At 37.6% G+C, this 23,918-nt stretch overlaps 1 protein-coding gene across 2 annotated transcripts in view; it reads right to left on the reverse strand.

Moving 5' to 3' along the window:
- The window catches only part of DNAJC12 (DnaJ heat shock protein family (Hsp40) member C12), a 40,932-nt gene extending 20,396 nt beyond the window's left edge, over positions 1 to 20,536 (reverse strand). Inside the window, exons 1-3 of one of the 2 annotated variants that reach the window (XM_065922425.1) lie at positions 20,375 to 20,536; positions 11,670 to 11,774; positions 4,720 to 4,798 (exon numbers count right to left, since the gene is read on the reverse strand). In XM_065922425.1, the coding sequence (XP_065778497.1) occupies positions 4,720 to 4,798; positions 11,670 to 11,747 (157 nt within the window). In that variant the 5' untranslated portion in view covers positions 11,748 to 11,774; positions 20,375 to 20,536. The remainder of the gene's footprint in view (positions 1 to 4,719; positions 4,799 to 11,669; positions 11,775 to 20,374) is intronic. The other variant, XM_065922424.1, reaches the window with a different exon arrangement.
- Positions 20,537 to 23,918: the final 3,382 nt, after the last annotated feature.

Here is a 23,918-nt window from a genome sequence, read left to right on the forward strand (position 1 = left end):
AAACTGTCCCATTTTGTTAAATTTTTATCTTGCAGTGCTTCATAGAACAAGAAAAGTACACTGAACTATAACTGCCAACCAACATCCACTGAGTTCTTCCCACGTGCAAAATACCTCATTTAATCCTCACAGCAGATACATGGGCTTCCCAGGTGACACAATGGTAAAGAATCTGCCTGTCAAGGCAGGAGATGCAGGAGACTCAGGTTTGATCCCTGGGTCAGGAAGATCCCCTGGAGGAGGGCATGGCAACCCACTCCAGTATTCTTGCCTGAAGAATCCCATGGACACAGGAGCCTGGCGGGCTACAGGCAATGGGGTCACAAAACAGCTGGACACGACTCAGCAACTGAGCACACACAGAGACACAAGAGGTGATAATATGCTATTAGTCTCCCATTCTGCCAAGGAGAATACTGAGGCTCAAAGAGGTTGCCCAAAATCAACTAGCTCATAAGTAGGAGCTAGGAGCAATGCAGACAGACAGACCTGTGTTCTTATCTACTACTCCATCATACTACCAAATCAGTCACTTCAATGGCAATGGTTGAGACTACATTTAGCAAGCCAAAAAGGCATATTACACAAGTTTAATTTCTTCTACCTGCAGTTGCTCTACAGGCTTAGCTTTTTAATAAACCTTTTATTAAGGTGTTTTTTATTAAACACATTAATAAAATGTGTTTCAAAATCTGTCCAATATACTCTGGATTTCAGTCAAGCTAAAACCAGCATCAGGGTGAATTTTTGTTTCACATTTTAAAGTATTTTTATCAGTAACCTTAACCCTTCTGCAAGTATGTAAAGAACTACTTAAATTTTCAGGAAGTCATGTTCATCCAAATTAAGTAAATAGATGCTTGAACATGTTTGAAAATAATTTCTATCCAAAGGTTGAATCATCTATCTATTGCAAGCCTGACAAAGGAAGATATTAATGTCTGTGTATCTTTTCATTTTAAAAAATATTTACACAGTCCAGTGTTTCTCTGAACAAGAAACCTTCAGGTACCCGTACATGAAACCCATCACTATGGCAACGAGAATGGCAATGATTGCACAATGATTCATCACGTATCCTTAATGGAAATCATTTGCCATGACAGAAGAACAACTCAATGCCATGCTTCACTGGAAGAGAACCCAGTTAAAGAATAATCTGTGGTGGTGATTTTTTCAAGTGTTTATCAAATTTTTACAGTTTTATGCTAGGATATCTATCTTAGTATTAATTCTAGAAGGGTAACTAATATATGTCTCCTACAGAAATGTTCATGAATTCATTCTTTCACTGATTCAAGAAAGTTTGTGCACAAAGTAGCTGTCCTCCATGGCAGGTGCTGTGCATACTATTCTGGGCGCAAGGCATACCATTTTGAATGAGATAAGCAAGACCAGCTCCGCAGAGCCTCCAGTATAACTAATAAGCAAACGGTTAGCAAGCTAACAATATAATAGACAGTTGGCCGCCTGACATACGTATAGGGGGCTCTGGGTAGCTGGGGAACACATGAATCCCAGAGGAAGTGATGGCCAAGCTGAGGCCTGACTCGGGAGCATGGCCCAGCCAATCCAAAGCAGGGCAGGGAGGCAGGCAGGCCTCAGGAATGTTCCAGGCAGAAAAGGCAATAAGTATACAGGTCTAGAGTAGACAGCAGGACACATTAAAGAGCCAAGGTAGTTCTTTTTTTTTTTTTTTTTTTTCTTTTTTTCTTTTAGATAATCCCTTAAATGCTGGGATTTTTTAAATATTTATTTTTGGCTGAGTCGAGTCTTAGTTACAGTACCCAGGCTCTTCACTGCGACACACGGGCTTCCCTTTAGTTGTGGTACACAGGCTCCAGAGCGTGTGGGCTCTGTGGTTTGAGGCACACAGACTCAAAAAGGTGAGGCACTCGGGTTTAGTTGTTCTGTGGCATGTGGGGTTTTAGCTCCCCGACCAGGGATTGAGCCCATGTCCCCTGCATTGGAAGTCAGATTCTTAACCACCGAACCACCAGGAATGTCTCTAGGAGCCAAAGTAGTTCTGAGTGGCTGAAACATAGGGTTGCAAGCGTGGTGGTGGAGAGACAGTGAGACTGGTGGATGTGGGGAGGGCACAACAGGAAGGGGCTTATGCCTCAAGGCCCAGCAACGACAGAGAATGAACCACTGCTACATGTACAGTCACGGTGCAAATATTACAGACAAAAGGTAAAGCAAAAGAAGCTTCACAAAAGACTGCATACCATATGATTCCATGTATATAAAATTTAAAACTAGGCAAAACTAACCAATGACGATAAAGATCCAACAATGGGAAAGGGTGCTGACACTGAATGGGACATGAAAAGGGACTTTTCCTGGGGTGGTAGAAATGTCCTACCTCTTCATCTGGGCAGTGGTTAAACTGGTTATATGTAGACAAAAATTTATCAAGTTTATACTTATGATTTTTTCACATTTGCTTTAAGTAAGTTGCATCTTAATAAAAAGGGGGAAAATCAAATGTGCAATGGTAATAGTTAAATATCTAACAAAAGATGACTCTCTACATTGGAAAACAACCCATTTAAATAGTCAAAGGGATCAGTGATTTCTAGAGAAAATTAATTAAGAGCTTTAAGATAAGGGAAATTTTTTTTAATGAAAAGGATTTGAGTTTTACCATTTGTGAAATGTGGAGTTAAAGACAAGCCTTAATGGGTTTTCCTGGTGGCCCCAGGGGTAAAGAATCCGCCTGCTAATGCAGGAGATGCGGGTCCAATCCCTGGATCAGGAAGATCCCCTGGAGAAGGAAATGGCAACCCACTCCAGTATTCTTGCATGGGCAGAGGAGTCTGGCAGGCTACACTCCATGGGGTTGCAAAGAGTTGGATACAACTTAGTGACTAAACAGCAGCAGCACACAGGTCTTAATCATAATATTTTCCTTATAGAAAATATTCCTTATAGAAAATAGAGCACTTCCCTGATGGTCCAGTGGTTAAGACTCCACCCTTCCACTACAGGGGGGTGAGGGTTCAATCCCTGGTCAGGGAAGATCCCATATGTTCCAAGACATGGCCAAAAAAAAAAAAACTTAGGTATACACATACTAGACATATACCAATAGTATACATATATATTATAGTAACCATAGTCATCAAATTTTAGATAGTATTACCTACTCTGAGAATAAAATCAGGATAGGAATACACAAAAGACTTCAGCTGCACTGGTGAAGTTTTAAGCTGGGTGGTGCATACATGGACACGACTGAGCGACTGAGCGTGCACACAAGAGGTGAGAGGAGGAGGAATAATGAGTGAGGCCAGTTTTTGACAGAGTGACATTGAAATGTCCTCAAAAGGATATTTTCAAGAAGCAGTCAAAGCCACTGAGGAATGAGAACTGAGTTAAACATAAAATGGGAAGCCATCAACAAATAACTGATGACTGAAAACCACAGACTTCAACAAAATTCTAGAGAAAAAGTGGGGAGGAAGCCCAGAAGAGAGTTTAAAACTTTTTTTAAGATTTTTTTACGTGTTCCATTTTTAAAGTCTGTATTAAATTTGTTACAATATTGTTTCTGTTTAATGTTTTGCTTTTTTTGGCTGCAAGGGATATGGGATCTCAGTTCCCCAATCAGGCCTCAACCCTATACCCCATGCATTGGAAAGCAAAGTCTTAACCCCAGGATCACTAGGGAAGTCCTCAAAAGAGGTTTTAGAAGCGAACCTTAGGACAGAAGGGAAGAAGTTACAAAGGAGACAGAAAGAACAGTCCAAGAAGTAGGAGGAAAAGCATAAGGGCATATCCTGGTAGCTAAGAAAAAGGAGTGTCAAGAAGATGAGCATGGTCAACAGTTCCAAATTCTGATGCAAGCTCAGGGAAGATAAGGACTAAAAGGAGTTGGCAGCCAAGAAGTTCTTGGTGACTATTACAAGAGCCATTTCCCAGAAAGGTGAGGAGGAAGTCAAACTGGGATAAATTGAAAACTGGCTGAAAGAGAAGTAGCGATACCAACTGTGAACTTCTTTTTCAGGAAAATTAGCTCCAAAGGGAAGTACAGAGATAGAGAAGAAGCAGGTGGGAGATAGGTTAACAAAGAATTATTGTTTTGTCTGTATTTTTTCAAGCTGAGATACACAAAAGCATATATGTATAAATTTATGATCATGAAATTTAAAATATGATAAAGAAAAAACAAATGTATGAATATATTATTATACAATATATACAGACCTATTCAGAAGAAAACACAGCAAGGTTCTCATTAAGATAACCACCTAGTTACAAACGGAAGTCACTATTAACCTTCAGAAACTGGTGAAATGAAGCATAAAACTGGACACATTTTTTTATTCTTATTATTTTATTTACTTATCTATTTATTTATTTTGTCATGTGGGATCTTAGTTCCCCAACCAGGGATCAAACCCACACCCTCTGCATTGGAAGCATGGAGTCTTAACCACTGGACCACTAGGGAAGTCCCAACTGGACAAATTGTAAACCATGAAGCAACACATTACAGCAGAAAGATCAATGAGTTAAATGATCGCTATTAGAAAAAAGACCCTACCCAGTTTCCTCTTCAGCCTCCATTCAATAGCGCAAAAGCACTCTTCAGCATTAAATGAAAGAATAATTTTGAGTGTAAATAGATAAAAGAAAATGAAGCTATTATTCACTGGCTTTTTAGGTCTATATGCTATACATTTTCATGAAAAACAACCATTATTAAATACTTACCAGCTTTGGAATTTTCAGGATGCTTGTCAGGGTGACATTCCAGGGCCCTGACCTTAAATTCTGCGAGGATTTGTTCAACCTAAAACAGAAATTAATGTTTAAAATGAGGAATCCAACTTGAATGGCATAAAGGGAAAACTAGGGTGTCAGTCCTTCCCAAAAAAGCCACCATGAACACCCACCTTTTTATTTTGATTCCTATTTGTATTTTGACTTTTTACTCTAAGAAATTATTTTCTCAATCACAAAATTCAGAAAGTATCCAATAAACATTCCTATTCAAATAGTAGTATGTAAGGACAATTGAACTTGCTACTGTATTTAGACGATGGCCCAAGACACCTATGAGTTCAGTATATTTAAACATTAAAAGTGGTCATATAGGTTTATCCTAACAATTATAAAAGGTGTGTTTACACATCTGAGTTCTTCAAAGGCTGTTTAGCCACCTCTGTTACTCAAGATGATTGTCCAGTTTATAAATAACCCATTATAAAGTTCTTTCTTCTTTTTTTGTCCTTTTCTTTTTTATTAGGAATTTCACACACACACACAAAAAGAATTTCACAATTGGGGATGGAGGGGTTAAATAAATGTAGTCAAAAGACACAAATTTCCAGTTAAATAAGTATTAGTGATATAATGTAAAAAATGATACATATAATTAACACTACTATATGTAGTACATGAAGGGTGTTAAAAGAGTAAATCCTAAGAGTTCTCATCACAAGGAAAAAATTTCTATTTCTTAATTTGGTATTTATATAGATGATGAATGTTCAGTAAATTTGTGGCAATCTGTACTTCAAACTTACAGTACTGTATGTCAATTATATCTCCATAAAGTTGGAAAGAAAAAATTTTTTCACAATTTAGACAAAAAAAGGATAAACTTGATCATTTTGTTACCAGTGAACAGTTTGGTTAGAGATTTTGATTGAATAAACAGAGACTTCTGCCCAAACTAAAATGAGGTTTGAAGGCCATCTATGATTTTATTGGGTTTCACTCACCCATCTAATCCTTATTATCATGAATTATCAAGACTTGGCTTTATTAATTATAATTGTAATGTCAACAGCATAATGTAAAAGTGGTTATGTGGCTCTTAGTATCTGACTTTTTGTTGTTGTTTAGTCGCTAAGTCATGTCCGACTATCTGATTGCTTTGTTTTAAATCCCAGTACTGCCCTGTCAGTGTAGGCAAGTTATATAATTTCCATGTACCTAGATTTCCTCATCTTTACATTTCATGAATAATGTAACTCCAGCACTTAACACAAAGCCTGATCAGAGTAAGAACTTAATAGCTATTAATTAAACATTAGTTGTTAAGTTCCTTGAACTCATTTAACTTGTTACTGGAAAAAAAGCTGAGTTTTTTGTTAACTAAGCAGTTGGAATTCAAATCCAATCATTCTTTTAGTGTTTTGGCTGGCTGCACAGCTTGTGGGATCTTAGTTCCTCAACCAAGGATCAAACCATGGCCCTCAACAGTGAAAGTGAGGAGTCCTAACCATTGAACTGCCAGGGAAATCCCCAAATCCCATCATCTTAACCACTCTTTTACACGGGCCAGCTCTTCAGGCTTAGGACCTATTAACAAGTTCCACATTTACTATGCACGAATTCATGAAAGCAAATTACCTCGTTTGAGAATTAAATTCTGAAGCAGTTCAGTTCAATATTGTCAGAAGAATCATGGGAGAAATATTTTTATCAGCTCCATAGCATCCTTAATCAACTCTCATAAAAAAATCTTCACTTTTACAATCAAAGACAGTGTTAGTTATGAGTATGTTTAAAGCCCAGATTGATATCTCTATTCTCTTATATGTTTATGTCCTGGGAGACCCTTGGAGTAACAGGAAGAGATAGATTTCCTAGTAAGAACTATAGTTATGTTTCCTCTTGCTGGGTGCTCCCTATAACTGTCACCATGACCTGCTAATAGAACAAAGAAAATTGAGATTGGGACTTGTTTTTAAATTTTTAAATATTAAATATTTTAAAGAATCTAATAGTAAGCATGTTTTAATTAACAAGTAATTTACAAGTACTCACAAACTCTCTTTGAAAAGATTTCCATCAATACAGAATATTTTTTAAAAGAAACCTTTATTCCTGGACTTTCCTGGTGGTGCAATGGATAAGAATCTGCCTGCCAGTTCGATATCTGATCGGAGAAGATTCCACATGCCTCAGACCAACCAAGCCGGTGTACCAGCCGGTGCATGCCCGAGGGCCTGCGAGCCACAGCTACTGAGCCTCTGTGCCCCACACACTGAGGCCCGCACGCCGGGAGCCTGTGCTTCTCGACGGGAGCAGCCCCAGTGATGAGAAGTCCTTGAACCACAGCAAAGAGTAGACCCCGCTCACCGCAGCTGGAGAAAGACCCCAAAAAGCAACGAAGATCTAGTGCAGCCAAACATAATGTAATACAATTTTAAAAAAACTTCTACTCCTTTTCCCCTAAGATGACAGAATCCTTCAAGACACATTTTTATACACATACTTATGTATATGTCTTGGGGACATTAATAGCACAAATAGATAAAAACTATACCTATATATCAAAAGTAGAGAGCTTGGAGGTTTTGCTGTTGTTTATTTCATTCCTATCCAATTTTTAAAAATTAAGAATTGTGCATATCAGTCTAGCATTACTTTTCATATTTTACTACCACAAAATTTATCACAGATCTCCTGTGTAGGGCTGATTCTGGGAAAACCAACCAATAAAGTGGCTTAGTTTGTCCTGGGCACATTCTATTTATCTCCTGGCATCACCACCTCATGTTCCTGGTGCCACGTGCAGCTCATGGATAACTGAGGCCCTTCATGTCAAAGTCCACCAAATTGTGCATTTCTGACACAATGTCCAATGGTCTGGAAAGCTGTCTATTCTACTAGCCAATAAATCTACAATAAATATCAACTTTACTCATAATCAAAAAGTCAAAACATCCATGGATTATTATAACCAGTGTCACTGAGGGTACAAGGAAATGAACTCACCTGTGCTTTCCTGGTAAGAGTTTAAATGTTCTTTTCACATTTTTAGCAAATTTTAGCAAATTTTCTGTAAATCAATTGAGATATACATATATAAAGCTATGAAAAACCCAGACAGGATATTAAAAAGCAGAGACATCACTTTGCTGACAAAGGTTCATATACTCAAAGCTATGGTTTTTCCAGCAGTCATGTACAGATGTGACAGAAGGACCATAAAGAAAGCTGAGGACCAAAGAATGGATGCTTTCTAATTATGGTCCTAGAGAAGATTCTTGAGAGTCCCTTGGACAGCAAGGAGATCAAACCAGTCAATCCTAAAGGAAATCAACCCTGAATATTCATTGGAAGATTGATGCTAAAGCTCCAATACGTTGGCCTCCTGATGCAAAGAACCAACTCACTGGAAAAGACCCTGATGCTGGGAAAGACTGAAGGCAAAAGGAGAAGGAGGCAGCAAAGGATGAGATGGTTAGTTAGCATCATTTGCTCAACAGACATGAGTTTGAGCAAACTCCAGGAAATAGTGAAGGACAGAGGAGCTTGGCATGCTACAGCCCATGAGGTCACAGAGAGTCAGACATGACTTAGTGACTGAACAACAACAACAAAATATATAAATCCTTTAATTTTTTTCATACTTTTCAATCCAACCATTTCAATTCTAGGAATTTGGCTAAGAGGATAATTGAAGGTAGGGAATGGATTTAGTTATAGGAAGAAGGTTCAACGAATAAAAAGTTATACATCTTAAACAAAAACTTGTGTGGCTAGTAATAGGATATTTGTTGAAGTTAATTGTAATAGGGCTATAGGATGGCATATTTTGCAGTCATTAAAAAAATCTTCTTGTAGTAGATTTTTAATAATCTGAGAAATTTTATATAAAACATTCTATGAGAAAAAGGTAAGCTACAAAGCATTGTGTGAGGTATAAAATATTAATGTTTTACTCAAAAGGAATTATGTAACATATATGTATATGTGTGTATATGCAAAATAATGAGGAAATTCTCTAGCAGTCCAGTGATTAGGCCTCCATGCTTTCACTGCCATGGGCCTGGGTTCAGTCCCTGCTTGGGGAACTAGGATTCTGTAGGCTACACCAAATAAATAAAATAATTATAAATAATAGCCAAGATTTATTGAGACCTATTGTGTGCCAGGCACTGTTCTAAGTACTTTAAATATAGCATGTCTTTCAATTCCCACAGCAACTCTATAAGGTGGGTACTATTATATTCCCATTTTGCAGATTAGGGAAACAAAACATAGGAAAGTAATTTTCCCAGTCTCAGAGCTAGTAAGTTGCAGAGCCAGGATTTCACCTCAGGCAGTCTGACTCCAGACACATATAAAGATAAATGTATAAATATGCATACATACATACATGTAGTTATTTATACAAAATTATACATATATACATGCATAAATTCCATGCATATATCATAGTCCCAAACATTAAGTGTTTGGGTTGGCATTTTTCCCTATGCTCTCTTTATACTCCTCATTTCCTGATTGAACATATATAACTTTAGAAATTAAATTTTAAAACTTAAAAGCTTATCTTTTACCTATCCTAAAAGCACAGTATTTTGCTCTGTGCCAGGAAATACTCATGTGCAATAGGGACTAATTTGATTCCCAGTTGAAGGGATCTTTAGCTTTCCCCTGGCCACACAAATGCCCTCTGTGTCTCCCTCCATGCATCTAAATTTTGATGCAGAATCACTTCACACGCCATCTATTCTCCGAAGTCTTGTCAGACATTCTTTCCTTAAACTTTGGTAAATGTTTCTGAACAGGGAGTATTTGTTTTCTACTCAACAGCATGGAAATCTCCCATGGCCTTACATGTGTCATTTATTAATTTCCAACACAAGCTTTAAAGTGTAAGAACTGTATACTAAGCAAAAGAATTATGTGTGTGTCTCAGTTGTTTTAAGTAGTGTCAAAATATCAAGTTGCTTTGAAATTATAACTACTAAATTGCTTTTGGATAGAAACAGTTCTGGTTAATTTTTTAGAGTATCAAAAAAAGGAATATGTGAAGTAAAGAAAATTCAGGCAATGCAAATCAAGTAAAGAAAATGTCACAATAATAGTTTTAAAAAGCATGAAGATGTTTGTAAATGAGAAGGATGCATATAAAAAGAGGAGAAAGATAATGTATAAAAGGGATTGATAAAATTGTGACAGTAAGTACCTGTTAGCTACACATGCTATACCAATGACAGAATTGGTAAAATATACCCAGAAGAAGAAATCTCAAGACCACGCTCTTATTCACCTATTTTTTACATATTCTCCTTTTAATATATGCCACAGTATACACAGAGAAGTATGACTATAACTGGTCATGACAAAATGAAACTGTTATAAACATTATGAATAAACAATGGGATCATTTTTTTAGTCTATTCAAAGCTAATCTTTCTTTGTAAACTGAAAAGACAATAACATAACTACAAAAGCCTGACTAAAGAGATTTACTTAGGGGATATTACAACCTTTACTTTATAACCTAGCATGACAATATTTTTTAAAAATCCAAATTGTGAAACTGTTCAAATTAAAGTATGTTCCTTTGATTTAAATAGTTCCTTCAAAAATTATTCGGCAAGAGTATAATTCAAAGTATGAATAACACATGATAAGCTTTCTCAATTAATATAAGTAAGCCACACCTAAAGAAAACAAAAGTAACATATTACCCTAAAGAAGAAATATGTAATTAAGAGAATATTATAACCTCTTTTGTGTGTGGGTGTTTAACTACAAGGTACCTAAACTAACTTCCTCAGGGTGATGAAGATAGAGATTTTAATCTTTGTGTCCAATACCGCATTCTATTTGCCAAACAAAACTAAGTGCATTTTATTACTTAACTCCAGCCTTATAAAACAAAGATAAGTAGAAAACTAATTTGCTTTAAAGTATTTAATATTAATAGCTACATTTTAGTAATAAAATAAATATTTTAATACTTATATAAATATAAAACAATGTGAATATATTTAATAATGTAATAAAATATATTTCATACTCATCTAAACAACATTTAAAATGCTTAAAAAACTGTAAATGAAATGTTTAACAATAAGAGAATAATCAGTTTGGGTACAATAGTAAAATAAAATATTATGCAATCATTAACCCATGTATGAAGAACCTTTAGTAGCATGGAGAAATCCGTATTATAATGTTAATGGGTAAAAAGTAAACACATTCTTCAAAAATACATACATAGGAAAGAGTCTGGAGACTAATTTGCAAACATTAAGAATGTTACCTTTGGGAGGTAAAATTATAAATGAACTTTCCATAATGTGAAAAACTTTTACGACCTTATAATTATCCATAGGGACCTTTAAAACATTGTTCCATTATAGATCAAATGAACAATTACAGAGTTGTCACATATTTTGTTTCAGAAGCCACAGTTTAAAGAAGTAATTCCTCTTACACAATTTGAATTATTAACACAAAAGGATATTTCTTGGTTTAAATAATTTAACTGCTCATGTAAGACTACATATTTTAATGAAATGTTTTAAAATCATTACTAGAAAATTAAATTTCATCTCGATTACAGTGTAAATTACCATAATAAAGATATAGCTTATGTATATACTATGAAACACTGCCAATAGCAATTACAATAAAATTTCAAATATATATTTTTAGTATATTTGAAAAAGAGTCTATGACCATGTGTCAGAATACACATATTCAATCAGAAAAGTCCAGAAAATTGAAAGAGGACACTATTCAAGTAAAGACCCAACACTATTTTATTTCTCTGAGCCAAAAAGAGCTTTAAAATAATACATGATTAGATTTTTAGGCAACGTGACTAAAAGTTCAAAATTTTAAAACCTTAAATAAAACTTGAAATACTGTTGTGAAAAAGAATAGCATTATTCATTGCTTACCGAAGACAGTTCATCACATCCCAGTAACGTGTAGTAATCTTCAGTATCTTCCGACTTGTAATTCAGTATCGCATCCATTGAGATGACTAAACCCGTTTTTCTTCCCTTTGAAACAAGAGGCACAATGAACTGAGAATTAACAGGAAACGCCTTTTGAGATCTGGTTTACAGCAGTTAACTAGATTTAAGGCTGGCCACAGTCAGCACGCCAGCTGTCATCCGAAACCTTTGTTAACTCTGGCTTTCATTGGCTGTTTATACAAGAGAAAAGAATAGCCCACGTGCCGAACTGTTGCAGTGCTGGCTGGGATCTGTAGTTTGAGTTTATGTAAGTGATGCAAACGAACCATTCCTTTTAGAAGTTGATAAACACTATCCATTTTTACATACTCCTCAAATTGACCATTTTTTCACCTCTGATATATTTTCACCTTTTTCTTCTTAAGGGACAGAAAAAAATTTGAAGCATTATGGTAAAATCTTAGCGTTTGTTAAATAGGAGTAGTGAACACTTTTCTGAGTGTTAAGAATATTTCATAATTTTTAAAACAGTTTAAGAGTAGACAGGCTTCCATGGTGGCTCAGACAGTAAAGAATCTGCCTGTAATGTAGGAGACCAGGGTTCAATTCCAGGGCCAGGAAGATCCCCTGGAAAAGGAAATGGCAATCCATTTCAGTATTCTTGCCTGGAAAATCCCAAGGACAGAGGAGCCTGGAGGGCTACAGTCCATGGGGTCACAAAGAATCAGACACGACTGAGCAACTAACACACACAAGAGTAGAAAGAAATAGACTAAGAGATCATATGATAATTCATTTGATCATCCATTCATTCAACAAATATTTACTGAGGACATAGTTTGTGCTTAGCACGATTGTAGAAAAAGATGTGGTAAACAGTTCTTAGGGAGCTTACAGTGTAACGGAGGGAGGCAGACAAGACACATGCAAACAAACAGGATTATTTAAAACAGTGACTTGTGGGACTTCCCTGGCAGTCCAGTGGTTAAGACTGCACTTGCAATGCAGAGGAAGAGAGTTTGATCCCTGCTCCACAAACTAAGATCCCACATACTGCATGGTGGAGCCAAAAAAAAAGAATGTGTACAAAGATACAGCAATAATGATAGTTCTCATTACCAATTAACAATAATGAAAGTTTTGTAGAAAAATTAACTCAACAACAGTCATTTAAATAATGATCCACATACAGTAGTATATCATGTAGTCATTTTAAAGATGTAGAAAGATATTTAATAGCTGAGAAATGTTCACACATTGTTAGGTGAAAAAAAAGTAACAACCAATACATATTATGTAAACATTCACTGAGCATTGAGACTCATGCACATTACTGGGCATAAGTTATATCTCAATTTAAAAAGGAAGAAATACAAAATTTAAGTTTTAGAAGTATGGTATGATTCCTCTTTTATAAATATACAGCTCTTCCTCAATTTAGCATGGGGTTTTGACACCATAAACTCATCCTAAATCAAAAATGCATTTAACCCAAGTATCCTACTGAATATCATACCTGAGCCTAGCCTACCTTAAATGTGCTCAAAACACTTACATTAGCCTACAAGTAGGAAATAGCATCTAAAACAAGCCTATTTAATAATGAAGTGTTGAATATTTCATATAACTTATTAAATACCTGAGTATCATACCACAAGTTCCTGGCCCAGGAAAAGATCCAAATTCAGAATTCAGAGAACCATTTTTACTGTACTCATATTTCTTTTGCACTATCATAAAATTGAAAAATCCTAAATTGAACTATTATATATTAGGGACTATCTGTATGTGGTATGTATATTTATGAAACTTGCAAAACCATATACACCAGGTATTGGAGTCACAGGTGATTTATATTTTATTCTTTTTCCTCATCTACGGTTTCTAAGATAAACATATTATTCTAGTAATAAGAACAAAGCAACAAAAAATAAGTCAGTAAAAACTGCAAAATGCCAAATATCACATAGCTATTATTTTCTGACTTAGAAAGGGTGACAATTCAGAGGGCCTTATTCAAGAATCTGTTTTTCAGTTGGTTCGGTTTGCTGCATGCTCTACTGCATGTTGTAAGCCAATTTATTCACTCTTCAAGAGGGCCTCCCTGGTGGCTCAATGGCAATGAATCTGCCTGCCAATGCAGGAGACCCAGGTTTGATCCCTGGGTCAGGAAGTTTCCCTGGAGAAAGAAATGGCCACTCACTCTAGTATTCTTGCCTGGAAACCCCATGGACAGAGGAGCCTGGCAGTCTACAGTCCATGGGGTCGCAAAAGAGTCAGACACGACTAGCAACTAAAACAGCAAGAACAATTCACCCTCCGAAGCACCCTACACTGTGCTGCAGTTGGACAAAGAAGGAAATTAATCCGGCCATCGAAGAACTCCCCCGCCACGTGTGTCTTGCTCACTGTAGGTCAACTGTTGTCTCAAGTGATCCTTTCCTTACAGGAGTCACAGTGCAATGAAGACATTGCTGAACCCTGCTCCTTACTCCTTGAATAGAACTATGCTCTAATGACAACACCTTTCATATCAGAAAATTATTTGGTTGAGAATGCAAGATTAACTCAAACTAAGCTTTAGCATGTTACCTGTGATGTAAAAGTCGCTCAGTCATGTCTGACTCTTTGCGACCCCATGGACTATACAGTCCATGCAATTCTCCAGACCAGAATACTGGAGTGGGTAGCCTTTCCCTTCTCCAGGGGATCTTCCCAACCCAGGGATCGAACCCAGGTCTCCCACATTGCAGGTGGATTCTTTACCAGCTGAGCCACAAGTGAAGCCCAGCATATTACGTAATCAAATGCTAAACTGTGCGGTTTAGAGGGAAATTTTAAAGAAATCCATAGAAGCATTTACAGAATAAATGAAGAGAAGGAGGAAGGGACAAAATGCATAAGCTGTTGTAGGAAAAATATTCAGAGAAAAGTGAAGAAAGCAACTTTACAGTGGAGTGTGTTAAAGAGAATAACATTTGAGACCAGTCCTGAAGATGAGGGCCAGAACATGGAGAGCCCTGAGGATCAGGCAGAGGACACTGAACAAGTGTGAAGGCAACAGCGAACTGCTGTAGCTTCTTAAGCATGTGCCATGTTAAAAGTGAAGGTTTAAGGTTAATCTCCAGGGGATCTTTTCGACCCAGAGACTGAACCCACGTCTCTGCTCGGCAGGCAGACTCTTTGCCACTGAGCCACGTGGGAAGCCCTTAATGACCACTACACGCACATACAACAGAATTTTAAAGCTATAAAAGGGTAGGCGTGAAAGGTGGGGGTCCCTCCCTCCTCGGGTCTTCCAGCCACCAGTTCTATTCCCTGGAGGTACCCAAGATAACCACTGCCAGCTGTCTTTTTTGCATTCATTATATGCAGTTACATATATGTATGTGTGTGTGTGTGTGTATGTGTGTATTTATTTCTTTTTTTAATCTCAGTTCCTTGGTGTCAGACACTTCAAATCTTCAGCTCTAATAAAAAAAATACTGCAACGAATACTCTTGTTCTTAGGTTCTTTCACTCATGTTGGCACATCTTTTAGAAAAGAAAGCTAACATATGTAAGTCAGTAGGGATTTACTGAGAGCCTTTTAGCTATATACTTACACAGTACCTGTAGTTTTTGCTTTTTTTTTTTAAAGAATTCTGATAATTTCTTTTACTCACCCTACATCCTATAACTGAGTTTTACCAAAATTTTTATTTCATGTAAACATAATGTATGTGGCAGAATAAAATCAACTAAAGGTTTTCATTCCTTTCTTTAATAACCTAAAATTAAGCAGTTCTACAAATAGAATACACCTGCATTGTGTTATTTATCATATTATTTACTAAACTGTGGCCTACATGTTTGACACCTTGGCTCTGAATGGTTCCCTCCTTAGTGCCCTCAACTCACAGCACCCCTCAGGATAAAGGTAAGGATTAAAAAGAAAGAGCTCATAATTCAATAAGTACCCAGCTGAAGGTGTTCTTTATGTTGTGAGGTTACAGTTTTACATGGCATTACTGGTTATTTTCCTCATTTGGATATTTCCACATTTATTTTCACTGTCAGAATTCAGTACAAAGCTCCTTCCCATCTTGTTTTAAGCCTCTGAGGTTTTGCTATTTTTATTAATAGTAGTACTGAATGACTTGGTTACAAGATCATATCCCAAAAATAAAAATATTGATTGCAACAACTTTGCATGGCAATAGACGGTAACTAGACTTACTGGCGGAGAAGGCAATGACACGCCACTCCAGCACTCTTGCCTGGAAAACCCCATGGACGGAGGAGCCTGGTAGTCTATGGTCCATGGGGTCGCGAAGAGTCGGTCACAACTGAGCGACTTCACTTTCACTTTTCACTTTCACACATTGGAGAAGGAAATGGCAGCCCACTCCAGTGTTCTTGCCTGGAGAATCCCAGGGACGGGGGAGCCTGGTGGGCTGCCGTCTATGGGGTCGCACAGAGTCGGACACGACTGAAGCGACTTAGCAGCAGCAGCAGCAGCAGATTACTGTGGTGATTATATAAAAATATCAAATCTTGGGAGTTTCCTGGTGGCCTAGCGGTTAGAATTCAGTGCTCTCACTGCCTTGGCCCAGGTTCAGTCCTGACTGGGGAACTGAGATGCCACAAACCACACAGTATGGTAAAGAAAAAAAAGTCAAATCACTGTTGCACACTTGAAACTAATATATTACTGCATGTCACAAATAACTTAGCTGTATATATTTAAATATATATTAGTAAAATAACTTAGTTGTATATATTTAAATATATATTAGTATATTTATATGCGTTCTTAGTTGCTTCAGTCGTGTCCAACTCTTAGTGACCCCATGGACTGTGGCCCACCAGGCTCCTTTGTCCATGAGATTCCCCAGGCAAGAATACTGGAGTGGGTTGCTATACCCTCCTCCAGGGAATGTTCCTGACCAAGGGATCAAACCCTCGTCTCTTATGTCTCCTGCATTGGCAGACAGGTTCTTTACCACCAGCGCCACCTATATATTTTTACATAAAATATTGAGTTTGATAAGTCTTGATGAAAATGAATACAATGTGATTTTATAATCAGAGAAAAAGAAAATCTTAAAAGGAAGCGCCCAATCATACATCCTCATGTTTTTCTTGTTATAAAAACGGGCTTCCCTGGTGGCTCAGTGGGCCAATGCAGAGACGCCGGTTTGACCTGCGGTCTGGGAAGCTCCCACGTGCCACGGAGCACCAAGCCCGTGTTCCACGACAATCGAGCCTGTGCTCTCGAGCCCGAGAACCACAACTTCTGAGCCCACATGCCTCAGGACATGGTATTCTAAGGTTTTAACAGAAAAGTAGAAAACTTGCCTCCTATCTCCCTCTGCCTAGAGGCAAATATGGTAAAACATTTAGCTATTTCTTCTTGTATTTTTCACCATGTTTTTAAATGATGCTTATACTTCAGCATTTCTTCATATTGTACCACTGTATCCACACTAAGATCAAACAATACCAAAATGACAAGAATACATTATCCAGGCCTGAATAAAAGCCTAAGTTTCACCAGTGAGACAATCCGCCCCCCGCCAAAACATGACTTCGAGGTCATACTTGTATATATTACACGTGAATGTAGTATATGTGGTGGTGGTGGCGGCTTAGTCACCCAGTTGTGTCCGAGTCTTTAGACCCCATGAACTGTAGCCCCCAGCCTCCCCCGTCCATGGGATTTCCCAGGCAAGAGTACTATAGTGGGTTGCCATTTCCTTCTCCAATATAGTGTATATATTATATATAAAATAGACAAATGCTTACATGTAATACTTAACTTTCATTATTTAGCTATATATAAAATGATCCAATGATCTATAATATTCAGCTTTTTAAATTTACTTAAACCTATATATTTAAAATACTATATTTTGAAAAACTGTATTAATTTAAGAAGAGTGCTGTTCTTCCACTGTATGAGAAACTCTGTAAGGTTACAAGTACAAGGTACCAACATTTTCTTCTAAAGGATGATTTGGGGGAAAAGTTTGCTTTATATTTGAACATACACAACCCTCTCTCAATTAGGGAATTCTACTTCTATCGTTCATAATTTTAAAAATCATTTTCATACTTTTTTATTTTTTAAGTTGTATAATGATTAGAAGTCTTCATTACCTTAATAAATATTAAATAAATAATACTTCGTATAAATATAGTATAAACACATAAATAATAGCAACCTTTTGGGGGTATTGTTTGAAAAAGCAATAATATAAGGTAAGCATGTATTTGGAGAAAAGTAGAATACCACTTATTTATTTCTACTCTTTTCCCCAAAACTAACCTTTAAACTTGCAGCAGCATCTTATGGTAGGGTATATTTTTAATGGTCACTGGGTTTTTCTCTCTAATGATAAAAGTAATAAAAATCACGTTGGGGCCATTGGCTAGTATTTTGAAAAAATGATGAAGCTAGAGCTGTTCCTCCTTAAATGAAAGTAAGTTACAGATAACCAAATAACCCAGAAACCATAGGATAAAATTAATAAACATGACTGTACAAAATTTACACAGATGTGTAGTGGCAAAAAAAAAAATACAAAAGCAAAATCAGAAAGTAGGCAAACAATGTACAAGGAAAAAAATTTCACAATTCCCATAACAGACAAAAGGCTGAGTTCCCCAGTTTACAAAAAGTACAAAAAAAAATCAGTAAGAAAAAGATTAACAACACAATAGAAAACTGGATTAAGGATATGATTACTTTCAGAAATATAAATAGCCATTAAATGTATCAAGAAAAGTGCAGCCTCATTCATAATTATGAAACTGCTAATCACTCAAAGGAAGATATATTGTTTACTTCTCAGAGAGGCAAAATTTCTAAAGTTGTTGATACCCAAAGCTAGAATAGAACGGGGGAAGCAAACACCTTCATACATCGCTGGGTACTACTATAAATTGGTGTGTGTGTGCTCAATTGTGTCTGACTTTGCAACCCTATGGACTGTAGCCCACCAGGCATCTCTGTCCCTGGGATTCTCCAGGCAAGAATACTGCAGTGGCTTACCATGCCCTCCTCCAGGGAATCTTCCCTACCCAGAGATCGAACTTGTGTCTACTGCATTGTCAGGTGAATTCTTTACCACTGAGCCACTGGGAATTCCAGTGTAAACTGGTACAGTTTAGCAATTTGTTGATAGTTCTCAACTTTTATAAAGCATATATCTCCTTGGCTGGATAATTTTCCTCTACAAATTTACCCTGTGGATTTACACCAAAATATGTTCAGGCAGTCATTGCAAAATTGTTTGCAACAGAAAAAAGCTGGAAACAATCAAAATGTCCCTCAATGGGATGGTGAAGGAGAGATCAATGAATGAATAACTTATGGTATTTCTGTTATGAAATACCATACAACCATCAAAAAAAGAGTTAGATAGCTCTTTTTGTGCACTATGGAAAGATCTCTAAGATGAATTATCAAATGAAAAAGAAAGTTTAAGAAGAGTATGATGTCATTACCTCTTTTGCCTACTCTTTCATAATTCATATATTTGTTGACAAAAAAAAAAATTCCCTGTATAAGTGGACCCCTGCATTTCAAAGTCCATTTTGTTCAAGGGTCAACTACATGTACATTTGCACCTGATTTTTTTCTTTAAAAATCGAATATACGGATTCCTTTTAAGGGAGGGAGCTGAACAGGTACAGAAAGCCTTTAATTTCAGTTTACATCTTTCTGAACTGTTAGTGTGAAGTTAATATAGACATCCTACCACTTTTGTTTTCTGTATGCTTTTTATTCTATTTAATAACTTGTATCTATTTACTTACTGGCCCGGCTTTCGAGATCTTAGTCCCCACACCAGGAATGGAACCCAGGCCGCCTACAGTGGGAGCAGGGAGCCCCACCCACTGCACTCGCAGGGAATTCCCTTGGGATGCTTTTTAAAAGAACAAATATAATTTAATTTACACATGCTGGTTAAAAAGAAAGAAAAAATTTAACTTAGAAAAAATACATATACCAAAGATAGAAATCACACAGAGCTTTTCAACTTAGCGAAAGCTCTTTGCATGAGGCCCGTCAGAGGCCCAGCCTCGGAACCAGAAAAACCTCCGGGTCTTCTACGATCCAGGCGGCAATTGCCGTCCCAGGACTACAGCTCCCACAAGACACCGCGGAAATTGGCGTATAAATGGAGCGACAAAGGAAAGCCCAGTTACTTCCGGTCTCCCAGAAATATCCCTCCGGAGTTTTTTGGTTTTTTTTTTTAAACAGATTTCAAAGGCTTTTAAGTGGAGGGGGGGAAGGGGAGAGCTATAAGAGCTCAAACGGAAAGTCTAGAAAAGTTTCCAAGCCCCAGGAGCTCCGAGCGAGAACAGAAATTAGGCAGCCCATAGAAATTAGCTGGGCTCCACGCGGACAACTCTCAGAGTCGTTCTTAGACCAGCAGCTCTCTTGGCAGCTACTCCCTTTTCCTTCCAGTCTCGCGCCAAGTTCTGCTATGCAGAACGAAATCGGTACCTTCCCCTTGCGGTCCTTCGGAACCCGAATTTCCAAGACGCCAAAGCCCAAATTCCAGAAAGTGCCTGCAATCATTCGTTCTGATTTCCCACAACACGGGCCCCCCCCTCCCTGCTCAAGCTGGGGTTTGGACATCAGCTGAGAGCTGTGATTAAAAACGGAATCTCATTTCTGATTTAGCTCGTACCTCTCAATGTCTTTTCTTCAGAATCTGCTGCTCCGTTCCAGCGTAATATCCTGTGGAAAGAAAACGGATTCTGCCAAGACCTTAACCTCACTCTTTCAGGCCTGGCTGCCAGGGCAAAAGAACATTCTGAGACAGGATATGTTTTTTTAAAAAAGAAAAGAGAAAGTCTTTCTGTTAAATCAGACATAAAATAGAATCTGTAAATGATTCGTTAAAGGCTGTTGAAACATTGCTTTGAAGCTTCAGTCAAGTGCAAAGTGCAGTGACAAATGCTAGTAATCCCCTTGTTAATGTGTGCAGATATTGATAGTGGGGGACAGAGGATAAAAGGGAACTCTGCTTAATTTGGCTGTGAACCTAAAACTGCTCTTCAAAGTTATTTATTAATTTTAAAAATAAAATAACAGTAACAACAGAAAGAATAATCACCATTATTGAGCTCCTACTATATGCCATGGATAAAGCTAGCATTTGAACTATGCTGTGTCTGACTCCAAAGCTGTTAGTGAACATAATGCATAAAAGCACTGCATCAGATTATTTGGCCAGAATTTCAGCATTTCAGAAAACGCACTTGACAAGGCTGTTAGGAAACCTGATTTCTAGTAGTTGAGCCACACTGCCTCGATTTGTGAAGGAGAATTCAAGACCAGAGCAATGATTCTCAAACTTAAAAGTGCACATGAATCACGTGGATTTGGTGAAGATGCTACTACTTCTGCTTCAGGATGTCTGGGGGAGGTCTGAGATTCTGCATTTCTGACACGTCCTCAGCTGAAGTCCCTGTTAAACCAGAAATAGCAAAGGATGGGATGACCTCTGAGATCCTTTTAAGTTCTAACACTCATCATGGATCATTTTTTCCCCCTCTAATCTTAGCACCTTTACTCTTAAGGAAATATGGAAGGATATGTCAAAAAGGAGAATGACTGAAGTACAGATTCCTATCTGAAGCCAAAATGTGAAAATTAAAAATAACTGTAGACTCTAGTGTCTCTGGAAAAATACACAAGAAACCCTTAAGAGTAGTTATCTTCAGGGGAGCAGACTTGATGATCCAAACACAGGAATGGAAGGTAAAAGTTATACTTTTCTAACTTTCGTAATTTCACTGTGTGTGTGCTTTCTCTTTTTAAAAAATGATTAATTCATTTTTAATTTTTTCATTCATTTTTAATTATCATTGAAAAATGGTTAATATGTCACTTGTTAGTAAGGCAGAAATCACCAGGTTTTTAGTTTAGGCCTCCTGTTATTATCACAGATTTCTTTTAAACAGAAATTCCTTGAACAGTCACTCAATTATGTTTGGGAAACAAGCACTTAAATATCTCCCTGACGTTTCAGCCTTCCCCCCCTCTTCTCAAATAGAACTACAGACAAGTATATTGGTAAGGTGAAAGTGTTAGTCTCTCACTTGTGTCCAACTCTTTGCGACCCCATGGACTATAGCCTGCCAGTCTCTATGTCCATGGAATTCTCCAGGCAAGAATACTGGAGTGGTTAACCATTCCCTTCTCCAGGGGATCTTCCTGACCCGGGTCTCGTGCATTGCAGGCAGATTCTTTACCATCTGAGCCACAAGGGAAGCTATATTACCAGTATAGTAGTCAAATAAGATATAATGGCAATTTTAGGAAAATAGTGACTTAAGGACATGAAACTGGGCCTGATAACTCATGAGATAACTTCTGGCAGTAAGATCAAGATTATCTGGTCTTATGAGTTCTGATTCCCAGATACCAGACCAGTGACTCTCTCTAGTCTGACTGCACATTAAAATCACTTGGTGGGGAAGTTCCTGGTGGTCCAGTGGTTACGATTCTGGGCTTCCACTGCAGGGGGCCTGGGTTCAATCCCATAAGCCATGTGACCTGGCCAAAAATAATCACTTGGTGAATATACATATATAACACACACATATTTATATGCATATGTTTATATACATTTACATACACAACAGTGCCAAGACCCTCCTTTAGAGGAATTAAAATGGACTTCCTGGGGTTGAGGCATGGGTATTTTTTTAAGGCTATCACCAGAGATTAAAATGTGCATCAAGGTATGACCTAGACCAAGGATATCAATCTGATACCAGGATTATTCCAAGTACAAATGGAATAAAAACAAGAAACTTCTAATGAATACTTTCTGTATCCTAGGCCCCATCATCCTCTTTAGTAAATTCAAAGAATCCATTGGCTCTGATAAATTCACAGTACAGTGTATTGTTTGCCAAAAGTAACTGAAATCTAAATATAGAATAATACTCATGAACAGTTTCAAAGCTCAGCAAAAATCTTTTGAGTACTTGACTGGTGCCTACCACTGTAAGAGATAGAAAAGAAATCTGCTTTTGCAGTTTCTCACAAGGAACTTGCATTGCAATTAAGGAGACAAGATTGGACTTGTGATCCACTGATCAAATCAGTCCTGCCAAACCATGTTCTTAAAATGTTGTGAATTCATTGCCAACATTTTAAAATTGGGGGATTTTGCATAAAACTCCAGGATCCTATCTCCTCTTAAAAAATTGGAAGATCTGATGATTTGGGATTTACTTGCTTCCCTGGTAGCTCAACTAGTGAAGAACCCACCTGCAATGCAGAAGACCCCAGTTTGATTCCTGGATCAGGAGATCTGCTGGAGAAGGGATAGGCTACCCACTCCAGTATTCTTGGGCTTCCTTCATGGCTCAGATGGTAAAGAATCCACCTGCAATGCAGGAGACCTGGGTTCGATCTCTGGTTTAGAAAGATCCCCTGGAGAAGGGAAAAGCTACCCACTCCAGTGTTCTAGCCTGGAGAATTCCGTGGGCTGTATAGTCTGTGCGGTCACAAAGAGTCAGACACAGCTGAGAGACCTTCACTTCACTTATCATTCCCAATAGCAGCATTTTTCTGAAGCTGAGCTGGGAATAAATACCTCCTTTATGTGAGGCCCGTGTTGCTGAGTTTGCCAGTCTCCAAACTCTCTGTTGCTTTCTGATACTGAAGCTAATAATCAGTTGCCAGGTGTTATCACATATTTTTATGATAAAGTTAAGAGGAAAGTGAAATATTTTTGATCCCCATTTTATCAAATGTAGAGCAACAAAAAAATAGAGCAAGAAGGCCCCATATTTCACATCCTGGTCCCTATTAACACATCTGAGTTTATGCCCCATGAGCTACACTGATTATATGTTCAGTATCCAAATAAAAAACTATATTTAAGTATATTCAAGTACTGGCTAAATGCTTGTGGTCTCAAGTCAGACAGGGATTCAGTTCCAAGCTACCATTTAACCAGCCATATGTAGGCGTATGGCCCAATATCTCAGGTCTACCTTCTCCATCTGTACAAGGGAAGCAATCATAGCACCACCTCCTAGGGTTGATTTGAGGGTTGAACAGGGTAACATTAATTAACATGGTATCTGGTACCCAGTGACAACTCCCTAAACATCAGTTATTTTTATCCTGGTTAGGAAATGCCAAGGGATGAGTTAAGGATGGGGCACAGAAGGGAATGGCAACTCACTCTAGTACTCTTGCCTGGAAAA

The sequence above is a fragment of the Muntiacus reevesi genome, chromosome 2 (genome assembly GCF_963930625.1).
Source record: "Muntiacus reevesi chromosome 2, mMunRee1.1, whole genome shotgun sequence".
In the NCBI taxonomy this organism is placed as follows: domain Eukaryota; kingdom Metazoa; phylum Chordata; class Mammalia; order Artiodactyla; family Cervidae; genus Muntiacus; species Muntiacus reevesi.